At 42.4% G+C, this 23,594-nt stretch overlaps 1 protein-coding gene across 2 annotated transcripts in view; it reads left to right on the plus strand.

Moving 5' to 3' along the window:
* ABL1 (ABL proto-oncogene 1, non-receptor tyrosine kinase) overlaps positions 1-23,594 on the plus strand; it is a 155,130-nt gene that overhangs the window by 84,794 nt on the left and 46,742 nt on the right. The window contains exon 1 of one of the 2 annotated variants that reach the window (XM_075015160.1): positions 16,214-16,624. The exons of the other annotated variant lie outside the window; for it this stretch is intronic. Within the exon in view, the coding sequence (XP_074871261.1) occupies positions 16,540-16,624 (85 nt within the window). The 5' untranslated portion in view covers positions 16,214-16,539. Of the gene's footprint in view, positions 1-16,213; positions 16,625-23,594 lie in introns of those variants that run through there. 2 annotated transcript variants of the gene reach the window in all.

Consider the following 23,594-nt stretch of genomic DNA (forward strand, 5'->3'; position numbering starts at 1 on the left):
TTCTATAGCGTTCGTATTGTCTGCAGCCAGCAAAATAAAATGCTGAAATATTTGAAGTAGAGCATAGTCATAGGCAGGTCTATTTAACTGGAATCTTTTTCTTTGAAGGAGTATCTATTCAGTTTCTCAAATTGGAAATAATGAGTAACTAATACTTAAGGTGAACTGGGAATTTATATGTAAACCCATGAGTGTCTGAGACGAGATATACTGTGACTTTTAAAAGGTCATTGTGTAGTGTAAAAAAAAAAATCTTGAAATCGAATCAATATTTGAACTCACCATTTTCTCATTGAATGTGTACACGCTTCAATTAAAGGCTTAAATCAGTCTTGAGTTTCTGGTCTGAAAGCACTGGCTTGTAAAGGAAGCCATTTTGCAATCTTCATAAAATGTTAGAAAATATATAGTCCCTGGTTCTGTCCATGGTTAAGGTTACTCCATGTGGGAGTAACTATATACCCAGATATGATCCTCTACAGGATCGGGCCCAAGAGAATAAAGGTCCATGTGATTTACTTTTTACTGATGAGCTATGTAATCCAGTCTTTTGCTTTCATGAAATATGAATGAAAACATTCATATTGTACTTGAATGTATAAAATTGTCTGTTCCTATGTGATTTAATTTGTCCCTAGAATCTCCAGGGCAAAGAATTATAATCATTTCTAAGGATGGTTCTTACTCAGGGAGAATGGCAACGAATTGACTATTTTTTAAGTTTTCCTGTGTATTTTAGGAATTTAGGAAGTGAGGTCTCAGAACAGTTGGTGATGAAAAAAGTGCAACAGAATTGTTCAGACAGAAACTATGCCCTTGATGGCTAATCATTGTGATTACAGTATTCTTAAACTTCACAGCTGTTCATGCAGTGTGATTCTTTGTAAGCAACTGACCACTGACCAGGTTATTTTCTCCTGAGAAGGCCAAAGGTTTAAATTAATGAGAACATCTCTACTGCTTCTCTGATATTGACCAGGATCATGGTATGCACCACAGATGATTAAGCCTGGATATGTTCTCAGAATGTACATTCTTTTGATTACTCAGGCTACCCTTCAAATGCTTTTGCTTTTCTAAACTTGACTTTCTTGTGTGTGTACATGGTAATAGTGCTGTTGAACACTGCTGGATTAATTTCCTCCTTGCGTGTTTGTTTTTTTAACCTTGAGGACAAAATGAATAGCAAGTAAATGTCCATGGGGGTGTGTGAGGAGTCCCTCAACCACTCTAACCATTTTTAAAACATAATGTTTCTACAATAGTTGTCAGCGCTGGTTACAACCTGTGGTTCCTATATATCTGAAATTATATAAATAAGAAGAACAGTATATATATTTACAGTACATTTCAGCTGCCCTGGAGATAACTTGGATAAATATTGGCTCCTTCATGTTCCTCCTAATCCCTGCTGGGTCTGATACTGTGCAGAGGTTCAGAATACTTGTTTTCTTTCCTCATTCTCCCCTTCCACCCTCTCCTCAGATGTAATTTGATCTTTCAGGCCTGGTCTTCTGCTTTGGCAGGTTTTTCCGCCCTTGAATGGAAGAAATTAACTACTTGCTTTCCAGCAAACATCAAGCACGCTTCTATAGTCCTGATGCTTGTTGTGTGTGCTGTTGTACTAAAAATCACGTAAGGGTAAACTAGGTTCCTTACTTCAACCCATCAGTTTTGAGCAACCTTACTTCAACTGGTGTGTTTCGTTTAATCTTTCATTTCTCGTTTTCTTACATTGCAAAACATGTTCTCGCTGCTTGGTGGGGGAAAAACTTTTTTTTATTTTCTGATATTTTCCAGGTAGCTAATTTGATTATATCCTTGTGGCCTTCAGATATGTTCCATAGTCTCTGATCTGGCATCAAATATTATAATATGCACTAAAATAAAATCCCCAAGCTAGCAATGAGTGCACATCATGCAAACTCCCAGTTCCGAGTCTCTTCTTAACATTTTATTTTATAAGATGACCAGATAAAGAAAGCAAGGTCAGTATAACAAAGGTCTGGCTTTGTGATTTTATGCATTTCAGAACTACTTCCAACTTGACCCTAGAAATTCCAGAAAGCCTCTTCCTATGCTTTGTCTGTAAATGTTTACGAATCTTTCAGTGGAAGATGCAAAATGGCTTTTAGTGAATCTCAAAAGCCTTGTCTGGTTTGGATTTTAAACCCTTAAAGAGTTCAAATGCTGGTACTGAAGGCAGTTTTCTTTCTTACTGACAACCCATGCTGCTCTCTAACTTGAGTGTCATGAAGTGGTGACTTAAAATCTTACGCTTCAGGCATAGCCCCTTTGCCACTGCCTTGAAGACAAGGACTCTGACATGTTACATGAAAGGGATTTCAGAGTTTAACAGCCCGTGTCTATAATCCCACCATTTGTCAACTGACTCCTTCAGTTGTGAGAACTGCAAATAACAAACATCTGTTGGATGAAAGAGGCAAAAGCAACAAATACACATGCTTTTGTAAAAGCTTTGTAAATACTTTGTAAAAGTATTTACAAAATACTTTGTAAAAGTATTGTAAAAGCTTTTTGTTTTTCAGTTGAACTGCTTAGTGTGCTTTATTTGCGTGATTATTAGCTCAGAATTCTTTTCTGGGCCTCACCTCTTAGAGTGGCTCTTGGGAAATCAACTTCCAAAATTGCTAACATTTCATAAAGCTTGTGTGTGCTTTTATTTATATATGTCTTTTCACAAGTACCCACAAGACACTAAGCAGTGTCCAACAGTAACAGAAGCATTCTTCCATCATGGAGCTCACACACTGAAGTCAGACATGGGAAATAGTGCAGAACCTACATAGCATGGTTAGAGTAGAAGTAGGAGGTTATGATCACAGATGAGTATTAGGTATTACTCCCCATGCTTCCTGTAGTCATCTTTTTTTGTGGGAGTTGCCGTCAGAGTGGGTCTGTGAGGGGTCTGAATGCAGAGAAGGGGTATTTTAGTGTTCTTTGGTTGAGCTCAGTAAAGGCATTTCATGCATGTAGCTGCACACAAGGCAGAAATATGTCTGAGGCAGGTCTGCACTCACCATGGAAGATGGAACACTTAGGTTGGATCTTCCAGGGTGCATTCCAGGCTCAGTGTCGACCCTGGGACTCCTTGCAAGCCGGCAGTGCTTAAGGAATGCCAATGGGCGGAGCGCTCCCGTCGGCATTCTGAGGTGAGGACAGGGACGAATATCAACAGCTGGTAGATCAGTTTTTGGTACGCAATTGGCGTACCTAAAATTATGTAGCAGCCATTGATATTCAAAGCAGGCATAGACCCAGCCTCAGTGAGAAGCCTGAGGAAGGCACACAACACTGGCATCAGGCAGAATGGACAAGGTTGTTGTGAACAAAACAAGTATGCATGGGCAGCGGAATAGGAGGAGCCAGAGGTTGTGGCCCCTCTACTTTTTACTGGTCATAAGGGCAAGCAACAGGAGGTAGAAGATGGACAGAAGTGAACAAGTCACTGGCGCAGAAGGCAGAGGTGACAGGCTTAAGGAGAAGGGGCTGAACAGTGTGACTTGGGTGTGGCCATGGTTCAGGTGCCTGTGGCCACCCACTTTCTGGGCACTTCTGACTCTTTTACAAGGATGAAAATGTAGGGAGAGGTGGAGTTATGTTGCTGTCAAGTTTGAAGTTGGTGTCAAGAAGCTTAAGAGGTTTGAGTTTTCTTGATAAGTTGCCAAGTGTCTGAGCCATGTCTACACTAGTACATACCTCCTCGATGTCAGGGATTCAGCTGCACTGTTTCAGAAATGGTACTACTGTCTCTCATATAAAGGAGGACAATGTGGACAGTCTTTAAGTATGGCAGTGAGAGTCCCATATTTACCATTATCAGGGGAGACTGAAAAGAGGAGCTTTGTCATGTTGTTGACAAGGAATATTTTTAGTTAGATGAACAAGCCTATAGTCCATCTTGAATATCCTGGTGCTGATCCCTAGAGTAAAACCTATGTCATATAAGTCGTCTTGTTGTGTTTCATTTGTGACAGCATGGGGATGCAAATTCTAGGCCTAGTCTACACTAGATACCTCCCTCGATCTATCCCATGCAAAAGTCAATGTACTTACCATGGTGTTTTCCACTCAGTAAGTTCAGCGGGAGCTGCCCTCCTGTCAACTCCAGCTGCTCTTCTCATCCTGGTGGAGTACCAGAGTCACTGGGAATGTGCTCAGAGATCGATATGTCATGTCGAAGCATACGTGTAAAGTGACAGCAGGTGAATTGATTGCTGCAGCATCTAGTGGAAACAGTCCCTTAGAATAAGAGAGCATTTGTTTCACAAACTACATGTTAGGTGGTATGATATTAGAAATAAAACATCTGCAGACATAATTGTCTTTCAGTGTAGCACAGCAATTGCCTAGTAAGCAGTAAGCACGGAATGTTTGTGTATGCATTAAAACAATAGTCTTAGGGGATATGCTGTGTGCTAACAAGGTGTCAATGAGTAATTATCGGGACTAGAAAGCAGTCAAGACGCACTGTTTAAATCTGAGATCGTCTGCCATTAACTGGCAGGCAGTGTGATCGGGGGTGGGGGGGGTGGGGGGGGATGGGAATGCAGTTTGGCAAGTCACATGTGGCTCGTCAATTGTATAAGTGTGGCCTGGGGAGCCCTCCACCCGTACTCTGTCTACTAGAATAGGAAAGGCAGCTTGTGGCTTCTGACCTGAAGCAGGATGGTGGGGTTAAGGCAGTGATCTGCTGACTTTTCAGGATTGTCTCTACCTTCCCCCCACAGAGCTGAGGGTGTGGCTGGGGCTCTGGCCCCCTACCCCTAGCCGGTACCCTGGACTGTGAACAGACCTGCAGCTAAGGACCAAAGCTAGGTGGAGGCAGGGTGGCAGCTGAGTCACTGTGAGACTGTGGCAGAAGTCAGGGCCATGACTGGGGTTGGGGCTGGAGCAGACCTGGGTCCAGGATGGGGTTGGCAGGAGCTCCTTCCCAACCCTCTGGGGGGGTGGGGGGCTGTCCTGCGTCCATTGTACACCCCCGCAAAACATTCCTCTGCACTTTGCTACGGGGATGCACCCAACAGTTTGGAGAACCTCTGAGCTAAGAGCTTCTGTCCAGTGTGGAGGGGAAGGGATCAGAGTTTCATCTCCAGAGGGCACTCCCATGGCAGCTTCATGGGTCAGGCCTCTGGGCGTGTCCCTCCCTCTCAAACTTCTGAAAATTATCCTATGTATCTCAGAGTGTCAGGGCTAGCTTTAACTTCACTTATCATGGTGAGTCCTATCTGAGATATTTCCATGTTTTTCTTGGCATGTGAAAGTGAAATTCTTGTTACTTAATTATGCTTAGTGCGTTGTCATTTTATTCATTGCAAGACGTTTTGAAATTTGGTCTGCCTGAGCGATGGGATTCTGTGTTGCATGGGACTGATCATGGTGCGGGTTAGAGTTAACCACACTTCCTCCTCCTTCACATTTGGGGTAACCTCATTCTGGGGGGACTGGGGCCTCTACTCCAGTTTGCAAGGTCATTTCCTGCATTTAAAAATGTTGACCTATTAAGGGCATTGTCAATAGCAATATTGTTATCTTTACCCAGAACAATGAGCATACTGACAGAACGAGTGGCTGTCTGTCTCTATGGAAGAGCATATTGCAACTGCAAGGTCACTCTGTGGACTCTTAAGGCTGAAGAATGCATGATTCCAAAAAGAATGATTGAAGCTCTTCTGCGGCTGTTTACTGTGAACGCCGTGGTAAGCTATCTGTGGTTCACAGAAAAAAATCATGTGAAAGGATTTAAAAAATTAAGTCACTGCACGTGCTCATGTGAAACAGGGAAGGGTCTGATCGCCCGCTGGCCCGCGGGGACGGGGTGACTACTGTGTGGGCTTCTTAAAGCAGTGCCAGGATTTTAAAGTTTTGTTCTGCATTGGGTGGGTCACAGGCAGAAATCATTAGTGGTTGCCAAAGGAGATATCAGCTTCTTCAGAATAAGCAAAAAGCATAAGGAAAGATTGCTTGTTCTGTCCAGGTATTATGCTGGAAAATTTGCAAGAGTGGTCTCTGGGGCCATGAGTCCAGATTACTTACTGGTGGCTTGGTGCGGTAAGGTGTCTTGCCATGGAAGCAGGAATAAGTCAAGTCTCCCCGAAAATCTCCTGAGGAGAATCCAAAAGTGCCTGTCTAAGACTTTCAGTAAGATATCCAAACAGGTTCAGTGCTCCATCACCAGAAATATTAACAAGCTGTTCTCAGGGAAACAGGCGTAGCCGCTCCCCTGCACGATTGCACCATACTATTATCAGTAGAAAAAAAGCATATTCACCAGAAGTGCTCTCTCTAGCATCCCAGTTGGCTCTGAAGCCACCTCCTGAGATTAGGCAACAGGCTCGAAGTTGAAAAACAGGTCCTGGTTTGCAAGATCAGCTTTTGCACTGGACTGCACCCTGCTGTCGGCCACCTCTTCCTCCACCAACAAATCAGACCCTGTTTCATCCTTCTGAGGAGTCCATGCATCTTCTGGAGGAAGAGGTTGCATCTGTCCCCAGAATAGCATGAAGCACATCATAGTAGTGGCGTTTCTGGGGAGATACACCAGACTGACCATTAGCTTCTTTGCACTTCCAGTACTTTTGCCCCAGCCCCCTGATTTTAACAGAGCACTGCTGAGTATCCCTGGGGTATCCTTTGTGAATCATGCCTTGTGGTATCATCACATAAGTACTGGCGTTTCTTTTTCTGGCTCTGAGTTGCATGAAGATAGCTTCTTCCCCCCACAGTGTGCTGAGGTCCAGGATCTCTTGATGGCTCCATGCTGAGGTGCTTTTGCGACCCTGGGAACTCATGGCTACTAGGTGCACTGCAAAGGTGTGCTCCTGACATCTGCTCACCGTGCTGGCCAGAGGGGAAAGGAAATAGATTGAAAATTCACAGGCTGATGGCCACTGCCTCCTATCACCTACTTGCTGCTCACCTGGAGAACAACGGAAGTGAAGCAATGACCAGAAAGGACACATGGAGGAGCATTGTGGGACAGCTTCAGAGGCTGATAAAATTGAATGCTGCCATCTGCACTTGTATAGGTCAATGTTGTAAAATTGACTTTTAGGAATTACTGCCAGTGAATTCAGCATTACAGAAGTTGACTGTAGCGCCCCTTAAAATCAACTTATTGAGTGTAGTGGTGAAGGCTGATGGTTTATAAAATCGACCTAAGACCCTTAAATTCGACTTAATTCCCTAGTGTAGACCTGGCCTAGGTTTCATCTTCCCCCCACTCCCATTGTCATTTTGATGCAGATCTGATTCCAGATTACAAAAAAACGCTAAGACTCACTGCGCTTAGAGTTCACTTAATTTTGGAATATGCCCCACTGCAAACAAGTATAGGATGGAGGTTCCTTTGGGAAAGTTGAGTTATGCTAAAGTAAGATAGGGAATGGACTTATGGCATCACCATTATGGTCTGTGCCCATGATGCTCCAAAATAAGAAGCACATATCCTGTAATATAAGATAAGAAAATGACAGCTGGAGCAACTGGCAATTGTGTATTTCTGTTGCTGTAGCTTTCTCTACCATATCCTTGGGTGATAGATTCTAAACTTACTTAACTAATTAAACTAAACTTTCTTTCCTAGCAACATAAAACATAGCAAACAGCTTGGGAGTTTACTTTTTAAATAACACTTATAATGAAAGGCATAGGGACAATCTTGATGAATGATGCGTTGCAGATTTGATGCACATTGTTCTTCAGACATAGCCACATCTTCAGCCCCAACATTTTCTCCCAATAAGCAGTTTTCCGTAAGGTGATTCATTCTTGCAGATAGGCGCTGCATTATCATCTTGCACTAACTACACTTGACACATTTCCTTTTTACCCAGGGAACAAGTTTCTTCAGAATATTCCCAGATAGGGTCTCTCTTACACCTAGAAACCATGACAGTTTTTCTGTGGCAAAAATGCAGAGGAATAAAGGAATGTGTGTGTGTATTGAATGCCTTCTCTTTTTCTTTTCAGTCTACTCCACCCTGCCGTTTTATGCTGCCTCCAGACTTTCCTGTATATTGTCTCTTTCCCTAGACAATGTTTTAACTAACTCTGCCATGCTTGGCCCAGGTGCACCATCACATAAGCATGTGAGCACCCTCCCCCCCCCCCCACAAAAAAAATCCTATCCACCCTAAGTCTGTCTTTGTTTGTATTGTTCTGTTGAGAAACAGAACTTGAAAGCCCAGGAGCCAGAGCTAGTTATTAGTCTGGATGCACTGGCAGGGGTCAGAAACCTTTCTGAGGTGGGGTGCTGAAATTTGACCTTTTGATCTCCATGTTCTGTCCAAGTGCCAGTGATACTTTTTAAAGTTACTAATAATCCTACTTACAACAGCTTCTATAGCTGCTAATTCCAGCATGGAATATAGTAGATGTATCTAGGGCCCACGTAACCCTTGCCACCCCTTGAGTGCCAAAAGAACTATGGATTTAGACATTTTTCCACTTGGACCTGAAGGGGAACTAACAATTTGTTGCAGGTATGTTTTCAAACTTCTGAGACACAAATTAACTGTTGCCAGACCTAAGGGCGAGAGGAACTGGCTGTCCATATGCAAGCACTAATGTACTTTTTTAAAATTAGGTCCAGTATTACCTATCCTTAATGTCCATTATGAACCTTCCTTTGAGCCACCACAGTTAGGGTGTAATTTACATTTCCCAGTGCGCTGCCCCAGATCCATTTAAGCCAAAACTGGAAGAAGTTACTATATGGGTATCCCCATAAGCACACAAATGTTTTCTGTACAAAGAGAGTGACTGCTGATTACGGGGCATTCACTGCTTGTCCCTGCAGAAAGAACTGTGTGATCTGGCTGGGCTGCTAGCACTTGCTAAGCCGCTAATGAGGGTAACAAGTGTCTGGCTCCAGTGGTGAGCATTCTTCAGCTGTCAGAAATGGAAGGCTGAGTCCTCTCTTCATGCTTACCCTTTGCAGCTATAGGCGTATTGGATCAGAGTTGGATGGGGAAGAGCCAGTGGTCGGGGGGCAGTCAATGCCAAGGCTTAAAGGGGGATGCCTGGCAGGACTGCCACCAGAACGGGACACGAGGAGTCTGGCGCTGCACCAGCTTCCCCTCCCAGCTCTGCCCAAACACCTCCTCGCTGCCTGCAGCCTTGCGCTGCACTGGGGGAAAGGGGAGCCAGCAGCTGTGCCTTCCCCAAGATGCACCCGGGAAGGGACCCACTGAAAGCCTGGCTGTTGCATGACACTGAGCTGGGCAGGTATCAGGGAGGAGATAACACCCCACGTCTATTGAAGATAGAGGGTGGTGTAGCCCAGCACCTGCTTGTGCCCCCAGCTGGTCGGGGGGTCTGGGGTTAGTAATGGGTCCTAGCACAGGACACCTCACAGGATTAGCCACCTGCCCCTTCCTGGGCAAGGCAAGGGCTTTCCCGTGCTCATTGAGGGTGCCCCCCCACCTGGTATTGCCAGCAGCACAGATGCTGCTCACGTTGCCCCAACAAGTGAGGCACAGGCCCTGCCTCGTCCCCCGAATCTGGCACCTCCCTGCAAGAAACAGGCCCCTGCTGACCTGGAAGTGATTGATGGGGTGGGGAGGGGGCAGATAAGCCACCGGTCTGCATGGTGGGAGCTGTTTGTTAAAGTGCCCTGCCTCATAGCCAGCAAGTCTTCCGTTTAACTCGGGGGGAGGATCCCCCAGTCCTCATGTCATTGCTCACCCTGTGAGGCCCCTGGGCCTGCGTTGGCACCTGGTGGCCCATCATAGTCTGCAGGAAAAGCAGTGGGGCAGTATGAGGAGCAGCTCTGCCCCAGCCCCACCTTTTGGCTTAAAGGGCCCTGCCCCCACACTCACAGCTGCTGTGCACTGCACCGCACCTGCAGCCTGAAGGGCCTAGCAGCTGCATGCTGCCCTGTGCCTGAAGCCCAGCCCAGCCACTTCATGGGTGACTCTTGCACATCCCTACCTTTCCATGGCAGCTCTCCTTGCTGTGACATGTGCCTGTGGGAGTGGAGCAGCACCCATGGATCTGTGCACCCACACTGCTTGTGGAAGGAGAGGTGGGGCTGAGCTCTCGCCTTATCTGACTATCAAAATTGGTTCACGTGCCACTCTTGGGATGCATGCCGAGGGTTGCCGACCTGTGGACTAGCCATTCGTTCATTTTTATGACACTGTAAGTGTAGGTTTGGGACAAGAGTTGATTGTAACTGTTGTTTTAGATTGAGAAATATTGTATTTTACTTTAAAAAATAAAAAAAAATCTTTCTTACATTAAAATCCATTTTTAATTTTTTAATAAAATGATTGGTTTTTTTTTCCACCCTGAAGTTCAGCTGCACTTTGAAACTGGTGAAAAACACTGTCTGCTTTTAATATGATTACAGGAATATTTACTCTATCTTCCTGTTTGGTATGACACCATCCCAGAACACACACTCTGCTTATGGAGTTGGATCATCCAGTTGCTGCCAGGATGCAGATTTGTGGTGTTTAACTTGCATGCTCTCCTGAAAGAACTGATGCCCAGACTTCAAGGAATAAGTAAAAGAAATAAAATAAAAACTCATACAAAATGTACATAAACATTTTATGTTCTTGTGTGCTATAGAAACCGACTTTAAGACCAGGTCCACTTTAAGAACAAAAATTGGTTTTTGGTATGCAAGCCCAGCTACATGAATTGTGTAGTTGAAGTCAACATCTCAGATGTGAGTCTTTTGCATAGCAGGAGGTTGATGAGAGGAAGTCTCCCGTCGGCTTCCCTTACTCCTTGCGACAGCAAGGAGTACCAGCATTGACCGTGCAGCCCTGGTGGCTTGATTTAGTGTGGCTTCACTAGGCACACTAAATTGAACACTGGAATATTGATGACAACCGCGTCTGTCTCCAGTAACTGCTCATGTATCCCAGGGTTCAATCAGTCAGTATAATCCTGAAATTTGCACTTTTGTTGACCAGGTTTTGTGAGTGTATCTAGAAGGGATTAATTGTTTTAACCATTAGAAGATCATTCTGCATGATGAAATGGTACCATTGTAATTTTTGTTTATCCAGTACCCATTATTTTTTTAGCAAAAATAAACAGATTAAGGTTCTTGCTCACAGATCTTAGCATAGTTTGTCCTGACCCATGTAAAAGCAGCACATGACAGGGGGAATGAGGAGGGAAAGGATTAAATTTACGCTGATGGTGTCATAAATCGCAGAACTAAAGGAACCTTGATAGGTCATCAAGTTCATGTCAGGACCAAGCACTATCTAGAACATCTGACAGGTTTTTGTCTAACCTGCTCTTAAAAGTCTCCAATGATTAAGATTCCACAACCTTCCCAGGTAATTTGTACCAGTGCTCAGTCACCTTGACAGTTGTGAAGTTTTTCCTAATGTCTCACCTAAACCTCCTTTGCTGCAATTTGAGCCCATTGCTTCTTTTCCGATCATGAGAGGTTAGGGATAATGGTTTTTGTCCCTCCTCCTTGTAACAACCCTTTAGGTTCTTGCAAGCTGTTATGTCCCCTCTCAGTGTTCTCTTTTCTAGACTAAACAAACCTAATTGTTTCATTCTTCCCTCATTGGTCATGTTTTCAAGACTTAATAATTTTTGTTGCTCTTCTCTGCAACTCCTCCAATTTCTTCATATCTTTCCTGAAAGGTCGCTCCCAGAACTGGACACAGTACCCCAGTTGAGGTCAGAGTGGAAGAATTCTTGTGACAAAGGGCTTGTCTTCAGAGGAGGCTAACTAATGGAGTGAATGAAATGTGCATGGACAAATGAAACTCTTGAGTGGGCGTACTCATTCAGAAATAAAGTTGGCTAGGCCAGGTCAGTGCTGTAGATCTATATCAATATGACTTTGCAGCTCAGGTGAAAAATCCACGTTTCTGAGAGGCATAGTTATACTGATCTAGCCTCCCACGTAGGCAGGTCTGTGTTAACAAGAGAGCTTTACCTGTTGGTGTAGCTTCCGGCTCTTGAGGCTGTAGATTACGTACACCAGGGGAGGAACTCATGTCAGCAGAGTAGTGTCTTCAGTAAAGTGCTACAGTGGTTGAGTTGCACCATTGTGTGTGAAGAAAAGTTAGAGGATGCTCTGGCCAAACCTATAGAGCCAAAGCTGTCCCATCCATAGGACAGTTCAGGATGGCTGCCCTGGGCTCCATGATTTGGGGGACCCCACGGCAGCCACTTCAACCATCCTCCGGACAGCCTGGTGCAGGGTGGCCGCAGGGGTCACCCCACACACACCCCTTCACTCACCCCAGTAATGGGATCTGGAGTGGCTTGGCAGCCTGCTCCGCTCTGCCCCGCTGCCCTCTTCCAGACCAATGTGCTCAGCGTCAGTACCGCAGCAAGAAGCAGAGCACCCTCCCCCTAGGGCACTCTATTTCCTGCCACCACAGAGAAGTGAGGCACAGTAGGCTGGGAGGGTGGTATGGTGGGGCAGAGCAGAGCAGGTTGCTAAGCTGCTCCAGCTCCTGCTGCCATGATGAGTGTGTGTGGTGCGGTGACCACCCGGCCCCCAGTAATCTGCCTGGCTTGCATGGAAAGGGCCAGGAAGGCAGAGCATGGGCAGGAAGGGTGCTGCGAAGATGCAACAAGGCAGGACTTTTGGGGGAAGGGAAAAGGGGAGCAGGGCAGAAGTGTTGCGGGGTCGGGTTGCCCAGGGCTCTGCATCCCCTAGGGATGGTCCTATATACAGTAGTGTTATAGTGGCATAGTTGAAGTCAGCTCACCTCAAAGTGCCTTGCATCTTCACAGAGACTCTCTTTAAACCAAATTGTTTGGTGCCTTCTCTCTCCACAGTCTTGGTAACTCCACTTCATGATGTGTGTTCATTCCTAACTGTTTCACTTCAGGCAGCCTTCAGTAACTATTCCGCACGACATTGCTTCACACCTGGATTGGCCTGTCTGTGTACCTCTGTGTCCCACCATTGCTTTGAGTCATCTCTCCATTGAAAGAGTGGCAGGCAACCATGAGTTGCCTGGTAGTAGTGAATTCACATACTCATTATAGCTACCATGCCATCTGTGGTTGTCATGTAGACACCTTCAGAAGTCGTGGGTTTAACAACCCTCTGCAGAGAGCAACGTATTTAATCCAATCTGGAAAAGAGTCAACAGAATGCAGATATGTACAAGACAGTGTCAGAGCAAATTACAACAAAGGAGCACTTCAGAGGCTGGTGCCATTTTCAATTTTACTATTTTGGTACGGAGGCCCTTCAGGTCACTTTGTTTTGCTAGTTTGCTTTCAATGTTAACTAAATGCACGTGCATCATTTTATTTGTATTAGGCCCTCCATATAACTCGATAGAAGTTCAAAAACAGCAGTGTCAAAATTAATGGAAGCTAGACATGAATCAGGGAAATTTTAGTTTGACCCCCATCCTGATCAGTCCCAGAGCTCCTCTAGTTTCCAGGAGTCGCAACACAGCATCCTTTTGAGAAGAAAACACAGAGCTGGGCCAAGGAACACTGCACCATGGGAATGTACCCAAAATGCTGAACAGTTAATTTGAACAAGGGCACAGCTGTGTAGGTGCCGTAATTAACAGGGAAATTACTTTAAACCAACATAGCAAAGAGATTTAGATGCACTTGAGTTGAATTAAATCACTGCAGACTAGATCTGTGTAACATTGTTTTGTCAGTATGTTCTCAATCTTTTGTCTGTTAGATGCATAGTAACAGTGAAAAGTCAGGAATTGAAACTACATTAGGTAACATCAGAATACCCATGTGCATATGCCATTCAACAAATAAAAGGACTTTAGTGGGCAAAATTGTCTGTAATCTTGACACAGACTCTTAAACTACCTGGAAATCTTGACTGACCCACCCGTTCTAAATGTTCAGATTTTAATAAATGAATTGAATGTGCTCTCTTCAGAACTCCGTTTACATGTTCTAACTGTTGCCTGTATATAAGGAAGAGAATAAAGAGAATTTGAAACCTGGCTTAAAAGCATTGAACATGAACACCTTCAAATAATAAAAACAATCCCTATTAATTCCATTGATATTCCATTGTTTTACCTTATTCATAATGAGGCTGAGTGTTAATGGGGCAGTCTTGGTAGTTCTACTGGAATTCTGCGTCTTACCTACAGTTGACAGAGTAGAGAAGATTCATGATATGGAAAAGTAGAATAGGTCAGCATAACTAAGCATAACAACATGAACTTCAGATCTGTTATTGTGTTGCAACTCCAAAGCGGTTCCTTAAACATGATGCTCCTGGCATCAGCATGTGATGACTGGGTCACTTGCCTGTCTTACATAACCCTGCTCACAATCTCATGGTTTAACCCTTTTCCCAATTCAATGCCTTACAACTTTCAAAAGTGTAAAGTCTCTATGTATACAATCTCTATTTGGAAAATAAGGGGTCTCTGAGTGAGTAGACCACTCTGAGTTGCCTCTCTATGCAGCTCAAGCAGAGCCTTAAATGAATTGCTACAATTTTATTCTTTTTGAAGGGAGGTAGCACTACAGAGTGGATTGGGCACCATATTTGCTGCGATCAGGTCAGTGTTTTGTCCTTGTCTCTACCACTGACTTAACTGAACTTGAGGAAACTGAGTCACAGAGAGCTTTTTTTTTTAATAAAACAGGAAAAGTAGTGGTCACCTATCTTTTTCCTTTCCCCCACGGTGTTTGAAATCTGTGGGTAAAACCAGAAAAGGGCATGAAGTCATTTATGCTATAGAAGTAGTGTGGCCAGTGGTCTGTTTAGAAACTGTTCATATACTTTTTAAAAATGGTGTAGGCTGAGAGACTGGTAATGTCTTTTCAAGCTGTGCTCTTTGGAGAATGAACCCCTGCAGATCAGAACGCTGAAGCAAAACAATATTGTAAAATAATATATATTCACAATCTGAGCTGCATGCTTGCTGTGTTAGATACACGCTTGTCTGATGCATGCAGATTTTCCCTTAAATATTAAATGTTTGAAAACTTTAGCGGGAAGGGAGAAGTGCAACAGTTTAGTTTATTTTGGCATGATTACTGACTAAAACAAATACAGGGGGAAGCTTTCAGGGCAGGGAACACACAGAGGCAAAAAGCGAAGTCATGCTGGGATTGGTCTGCTTCGTGGTTCCCAAGAGCTCTAATCATGCTTGCAACAGTGGTGCACCACACATTATGATGGTGTTTACCCCTGTGATCTGCTATAGTATTTTTTTAAGAATTAAAATAAACCAGTGTTGCACATTCCATTCGGCATCTTCTGTGTAAAGCAGTGGTTTTGAAGCTGTGGTCCATGAACCCATTAATGTCCGCAGACTAGGGTATCTGCAAAGGGTGGTTGTCACAAAGGAGCACTGGTTTTCAACCAGTGCACTGGGGATCTGCATGTTGTCATCTCAGATTCCAAACAGATTTGCACCTAGCAGTCAGCAAATGAAAAAGTTTGAAAATCACTGGTCTAGAGCAGCGTAAAAGCATGTATGTATTTAAACAGAGGGATGTTGATCAATGGAGACAACGGAGGAGCTGAGCCATACATGTGTTGGACATACCTCTAATACAAAATAGGAGACCAGCTCGCCAGGCTCAGACCTTAACTCAGTCGTGCTTTGCAAGTTTGTCATTGGTTGGATGATGCCACTGGGGTTCTCTGAAGTATTCCTCCTTTTGGTAACCAGTATTCAAAAAGTGTAATTAATTTAGGTCTAGATATATGAGCCTATAACAATGGCAAGCATCACGGTGGTGTCATAATTGTATGTCCTGGGGAATGCCTGGTTCTCTCCTGTGTTCTACTTGCCCTGTGGTGAATGGGAGTGTCTGCCAGTGTTGCGTCTCTGGGTGGGGTGAAGTTCAAACTCTTAGTATGAAGGGCAATTGGTCTCTGGCACTAGAATATTGTGAGTCCTTTGTTTATTGGTGCATTCTTATTTCTGTAAATTCCCCTATGCATCTCAGGAGCTATATAAACAACAATAATTAGCCTTTTCTTTGTTTGGAGTTACTTAGGCTCAAATAATGCTCTCATTGATCCCAGGGCAAGGAGGACTTGCTCATTTGTTCTTTGGAAATGACTGAAGGAGTATGTTAGCAGAACCCTGCTGTCAACCTGAATCATAGGCAAGTTGGAACAATGAGGGGTTAAGTATGCTGTGGGCGTTACTAGCCTATCTGATGTCATTAAGTCAGACAGCCAAAGCCTGAAGGGGGCCCTTTGTTGGCAGTTTAACGTAAGCAGCTCTCTGCCTGCACGAAGTGCCTAACGGAGTCAGAGTATGAGGAGAGGAATGGCAGAGTTTTGGAGCTGCCGCAAGAAGTAACTGTTTCTAACTTAATAGGATTTTTTTTCCCCTCTCCTGCCAAAAGAGTTAACAAGAGGGGAGCAAAACTTGAGTTAAGTTCCTGGGACAGGTACTATGGGCCCTCTGTGGATTATTTGCCTCTCTGGCTTATTCTTTTCATGGTTTTAAGAGTGCTGGATTTTTAGACCTCTTAACAGGAAACTTTTTTTTTTGTGTATGTGAAACCTAAGGGGGAGGGGAGAGAACACACAAGCTGAAGCCAAACTAACAAATGAAAATGTTGGAGATTTGCTTGAAATTGGTGGGTTGTAAATCGAAAAAAGGACTTTCCTCTTCCTCCAGCTGCTATTTGGAAGGTAAGTTCAAAATTGTTGCTGTTTGAAGTGGATTCTCGGGGAAGTCTTGGCTCTTTGAGGCCTAACAGCTGGATTCCTGAAGTCTGGAATCCCTTTGCTTAGGCCTCTGGTATACTGTGTGTCTGCCTTGTGAGAGGAGCGGCCAGATTGTGCGGTCATGGACCTTAACACAAAAGTCCTTCCACTATAACATTGGGGCTAGAATGGAGAGATTTTTATTTTCAAAGTTTGCTTAAGCTCATTAGTTTTGTTCTCATTTGTGGGGATGAGGGGAATTTTCATGGTGTATGTGGCTCCCTCTGTATTCAAAACCAGGTGATTTTCATTAACTATGGTATACAAAAGGAGTATGGTTCTACCATTTATGGTTGTAAAATTTCAAGGGATCTTTCTGCTGATACAATAAACAAAGCTATATCTGCAGGCCTTGAATTTAGTTTTGCGTGCAGAAGGGTCTCCCTTACTTTGGGGGAACGGAGACAGGGAAAGAAGCCGTTATTGAAGATAGGAATGAAATCTAAATTTGCGCAGATGCTTGAAAAGCATCTTTAATTTAGATCATTAGAGCTGGATGAATACTGAAAAATATTTTCTGTCAATATTCAGTTGTATTGTGTTCGTCCATTTTTGTCAGACTTGTATACCTTTTTTGTGTTTGCTTCTCTCAAGAGTTCATGCAATTTTCACTTCCATGAATGCTCATGGAATGTGAATTTCCAAGTCATACGTATGAGTATTTATGGAAACAGAATTTTAAATTATTATTCATGATTTGATATAGATGATTGGCCTTGTGGCTAAGGCACTGGACTTACTGTGAGATCTAGTTTCTTGCCTCTGCCACAGATTTCCTGTGTGACCTTAAACAAATTACTTAATCCCATCTATAAAATAAGAGTGATATATTTTTTTCTCTCTTCTTTATCTGTCTTATTTCTGTTATAAACTCTTCCCAATAGCAATTGTCGTTCAATATGTACTTGTATAAAAACAGTACAGTTGGGTCCGTGATCTTCTTTGGGGTCTCTAAGTGCTACTGAAGTTCAAATAATAGGCATTCCAGAAGTATGTTGTGTGTTCATCAAATCAAGAAATGGAGTTCAAACCTTATGACTTAACTTGTCCAATCACATCTAACCGTTGCTCGAGTCAAATATTCACCAATGTTCCCAATTAATGTATAGATGAAAAAAGACACAAATAATTTCGAATATGAAATCAAATTGCAGAAATTGATTAACTTCATATAGCAAAGTATGAATTTGTAAGATATAGTTGGTTAATGTGAATTACTCGTTCAGCTGTAATACCAACAAAAGCAAGTGGCAGAAGCAAATCTTTTCTTCTGTCACCCATCATTTCCATTCCGATTTTCCCATGCTTCTTTCCTTTCAATTGCGTGTAACATTATTCTGTGTTAATTAAAAAGTATCGTGTTGGGAGATCCAGTAGCAGGCAGACTTGGATATGAAACAGTTTAATTTTGCCCGTGTCAACAGGGTTAAACCATTCCACAGAACTACTAATTCTATGCAATCCAAGTCAGTATCACCCCTTTTTAATACAGATTGAAGCTCTCTAGTGCGGCACTCTCCAGACCTGACCAGCGCCAAACGAGAGAATTTGGTGGATCACGGGAGATCAGTATTGCGTAGCAGCATGACCAACACTTCCACTGCCTATTGGGCTCTTAAAAGACGTTTGGGGTAAATTACAGCTGAAGGACTCATGGCTATAAACAAACTTCATGGAACTGCAGAAAGTTTGACACATGCATAAGTGGTCGTCCCGCTATCTGAAATCATGCCGGATTACGGATGGTGCAAGACTAGAGAGGTTCAGTCTGTACTGTTTTCATTCATAGATTCCCAGGCTAGAGGGAACCATCATGGTCATCTAGTCTGACATCCTCTGTAGCAGCAGTAGTAGTAGTAGTAATAAATAAAAAAAAAAAATTCTGAGAACATCTTACTTTAGGAGGGAGAAATACAGTATTGATGTAAAAATTGTCAGTGACAAGAATCCACCACAATCTATGGTAAATTTTTCCAGTAATTACTTACTCCCACTGCCAAAAATGTATATCTTGTTTCGCATCTGAATTTGTCTGAATTTGATTTCCACCACACATCCACTGCTAAGCTGAAGAGCCCACTATTACATGTTTGTTCCCCATTTAGGTGTTTACAAATTACCAAGTCACCCCTGGATTTTCTCTATTTTCTAATCCTTTAATTGCTCTTAGGCTCTTATCTGAAGCTTCTGAAATTTATCCACGTCCTTTTTAAAGTATGGCCATCAGAACTGGTTACAGTGTTCCTGCACTTGTGCCAAATGCTGAGGACAAGTAATTATCTGCTCTTACTCAGGATCACCCTGGTTGTGCATCCCAGAACTGTGAGATCTCTTTTGGCCACAGCGTCACACTGAGCACATATTCAGCTGTTTATCCACCAAGACCCCAAATTTTTCATACTCAGTGCTTCCTGGGATAGAGTCCCCATCCTGTAAGAAAGGCCTGCATTCTTTGTTCCTAGATGTATACCTTTAGCTGTATCAAAACATGTATTGTTTGCTTGTGACAAGTTTACCAACAGATCCAGATCCCTCTGAACCAGTAATCTGTCCTCTTCAGTGGATCATTTACTGCATTCTAAAATTTTATCTTCTCTGCAAACTTTATAAGGGATGATTGTTTTCTTCCAAATTATTAATGTGAATAATAAATAACAAATGGACAAGAACTGATCCTTCCAGTACCCACCTGGAAACACACTTTCTTGATGACAATTCCCCATTTACAGTTACATTTTGAGATCTGTCAGTTAGACAGTTTTTAATAATTTAACATATGCTATGTTAACTTGGTAATTCATTTTTATAATCAAAATGTGTAGTAACAAGTCAAATGCCATACAGAAGTCTAAGTATGTTATGTCAGCACTATTACTTTTACCAAACAAACTTGTGATCAAACCAAAAAAAAAAAAGTTTGACAGATGTTGATTTGTATTAATTACAAATTAATTACATTGCCCTCCTTTAATTTTTATTGAGAAATATCAGCTGCTTCATTATCTTGCCTGGGATTAATGTAAAGCTGGCAAACCAATAGTTTTCCAGACTATCCTGTTTTTACCTTTTTTAAATATCAGCCTGTTAGGTTTCTTTGTTTTCTGGACTAGTGGTTCCCAACCAGAGCCTCGCTAACCTCCATTCACAAGGGCATTGCAGAGGGACTGTGGAAAAAATTAAAATAAAAATTATCATAGAAAATAATTTTTAAATAAATTAGTTATAATCAATTATTTTTAAATTAAATGTCTTCCAATAATGTTATTAGTTGCTGTTTGAAAATCTAAGTTGTGGGTTCCCTTTTCATTTAATGAAGTGTACATAGCAGCTAGAATTGGAGTTGGGGTGGGGGTGGGTTTGTCTGTGAATGGTTAGGGAGTGATTGGGGGTCCACACTAGTGAGAAGGTTGGGAACTAATGTTCCGGACTTTCCCCAGTGCCCCAAGACTTACAGAAAATCCACATTAATGGTTTAGTGAGAGCCTCTGCAAGCTCTTTTAAAATTATTGGATTGAAGTTATTTGGACCTGCTGATTTAAAAGTTGTAAACCTAGTAGTTTAACATCCTGCAGAGATATTACAGGGATAGAAAGAGAGTTGTCATTACCATATATTGAGATGATATCTTCTTCCTCAAATACACTTATGCTTTTTTCTGCATTATTTGATCATTCTACAATTTTCAACTTGTAATTAACCAATACCATTGTGCTGTGTGTGGGGGGGGGGGTATAAATATAACCTCCTTATGACCTTTAACAATGTTGACCATGATTTCTTCTTGTGTCCCTTTGCTTCCCTTATCAATTTTCTACAGTTCCCAACCTCTGATTTATATTAAGTACTAATGGTTTCCCATTTCATCCATGTGTTTTATTTATCTACTATGTAATTTACATAGTTTGTCTGTTTGATCAGGAACTCCTTCTAATAGGAGGTAGGACCACCAAGTTCAGTAAACACCTTCCACTTATCATAACTTAAAACACTGTAAAGGTGTAATTGTGCCAAGAAAATGGGATGTGCTTGGGGTGGGATTGCTTCTCATAAAACCAAACAGAAAAAAGACATAATCACCAAATCAAGAACAATACTCAAAATTGACATAACTGAATAAATGTTGGAAGAGACTCTAAACCAAGATGAGACAGAAGAATGGGGTGAACCTGGACTGAATTTCTCTTGCTATAATAAACTTTACAAAAAGAGTTAAGATTGAGAAGTTTGGAGTAGTGCTCTGTTTTGCCACAACTACATTATTGCTCAGAGCCTGAAAACTAGAAGAAAATGTTGACTGTCTCTCTTTTTTGTTCATTCATAATGAATGATAAGAACTTACAGGAATGAAATAAAAATACATATGATGGAATTCCCATTTTACTTTACTTTAAAAAATCCAGAAAAACTTGTTTTAGAGAAATCCAAAATGAATATTAACTTAATAAAATAACACTATTTTTAAAAAATACAATCCTTTAAATAAAGGATGTATGCTGGCAGATTTAACTGGCTTTCTTCAGATCCCTAGCTCAGGTTGTTTTTTTTTTTTTTTTAAATGAAAGGAAACTGCACAACCTTTATTTAAATGATTGCATTTTTAAAACATAGTGTTATTTTATTAAGTTAATATTTGTTTGGATTTCTTTAAAACAAGTGTTTGTTGAAGTTTTTCTGGATGTTTTTAAGTACATTTTTAAAATGGTATCACTCACCTCTCCTTTTGCCCGCTCAGTCATCCTAAATAGATTATAACCATTGATTTTAACATTGCAATTGTGCAAATCATCCACCAGGTTTTGTTAATGTCAACTAGATTGAATTTATGCTCATAAATGAGCAATTCTAAATCCTCTGGTTTATTACTCAGGCTTCTAGAATTGGTGTACAGGCAGTTAAGTATCTTTTCTTTTGGTTCCTTGATTAATTTGGTTCTCAGCCTCTTGATTTTTGTATGAAGAGTTCTTAATATCATGCCTCCTTTTTATACTCCCCTTTTGTTATTAGTTTAACTGCCTCTGACTACTCTAGCCAGCCTCTTCCACCTCTCTGCTTATTTGGAGGCCATCCAAAATGTACAGACCTCTCTCTCCCCAAAGAAGGAAGACCAATGTTCCACAGTGCCTTCCCACGCCACTTACTTATCCAGCATTCACTTTCAGAATCTTTTAATTTTCTCCCTTTACTTGTGGGACAGGACATTCTTGTTCACATGCCTCTGAGGTTCCTGAAGTAATCCACTACCTGTGAGATATCCCATGATACAGTGTTAGTAGTGGCAATATGAGTAATCACCAGTGGATTCTTTCCTGTTGACATCAGAAGCCTATAGTGATGTCTTATGTCTTGGCTCTAGGAAGGCGACTGGTGGTCCTGTTGTCTACCTATCCCTTGCAAAATTATTCATTCAGTGTCAAGGCATGGTTAGGCCCTGTTTTTATGGGAGAACTTGAACCACACTGGACTAGCGTTATTGCAGATGCGTCCTTCAATACAGTTTTGTTGTGTAAGACGTTATGTCCTATCCTCCCAGAAAAAGTTACCACTGAGCGATGGTGTTACAACATGGTATTGCTTAATTATGGTCTTACATGTGTAATTGCTGTTAAACCATGCTAAAAAGATGACACAGAAATGTACTATAGCATTTCTCTTTATAATTCCAAAATGGAGTTACAATGCAGTTTGGCTTGATGCGCGCACACAAGACCAAATTGTCATGAGGTGGTCCCCTGACTCTCTAAATTATGTCTTTACTTCACTTTCCCTAAAGCTGCTTCTGTATATTCATTTCCTATAGTGGACTGGGAAATGAGTTCGGATACAATGTTTAAGCACACTTCCAACAAACTGATATATAGACTAATTAATTTTATTTCGCAGTCCAGCCTGGGGCAAAGCTGAAGTCAGCACCCAAAGATGATGAAAATGAACGAGCATTGCAATTGCTATTTTAGTAATTTTTACTCTCTTGCTGGGTTTGCGGAGTTGGGGAATACAGAAGACATCATCGTTCAGATCAGTTCCCCATCTCTCTTGGGAGCAGGATTGGGGAGTGGAAATATCATACCATCATAGGAAAGAGTGGGATTCTTGCCAACTCTTTCTGAAGCTTAACTCCCTGATCAAGTATTTTACAAAACTTTCTTCTTAAAATTTCAATAGCATTGAAAGGTATCTATTTCTCTGCCATTCCGTTTCTGTTCAATGGAATCATTTGAGCACTAGGCGGACTGATCCAAGCTGCAAATTCCAGAGAGGCAAGTGCAAACCATTTGTTTATGCAATAAACTCTCTCATATCCAGCAACCGGGTGGTTGTCGGATATGTAAACATGCTGGTTAACAGAGAGCAGCTGGGGAGAAACAGGCAGGGTTCAGGAGAGGCAAAGCCAGGGGATCCCCAAACAGGGCCAGGGGAACGCTGGCAGCTCCAGAGCTGGGAAGCTGGCCGGAGCCAGGGGAATGCCGGCAGTTCTGGGGCTGGGGTGAAGCCAGCCATGCTGGGGCCAGGAAGTCATCTGAGGCCAGGGTGAAGCCATCCGGTGCCGGGGTGAAGCCAGCGGGGCTGAGGTGAAGCCGGCAGTGCCAGGAATGCCAACAGATCCAGCAAGCTGGCTGAGACTGGGGGAACTCCGGCAGTTGTGGGGTTAGGGGAAGTTAGGCAGCCTGGGGACTGGGAGTTACTGCCATGCTGAGTTTTGCTTTTAGACAGGAAAGTGGCATGTTTGTGCCAGTTATCTGAGAGTTCCGATTGAATGAATACCAGATAAAAGAGAATTTAATGTGTTACACAAAGAATGAGAACCCAATGATTTGATCGTTTAGATGGAAGCAACAGGTCCTCACCTGAGCCTATGATCAAGTAAAACTTTGTGAAGAGTACTGTGAGAGAAATA

This window comes from Carettochelys insculpta, chromosome 21, assembly GCF_033958435.1.
Source record: "Carettochelys insculpta isolate YL-2023 chromosome 21, ASM3395843v1, whole genome shotgun sequence".
Lineage (NCBI taxonomy): Eukaryota > Metazoa > Chordata > Testudines > Carettochelyidae > Carettochelys > Carettochelys insculpta.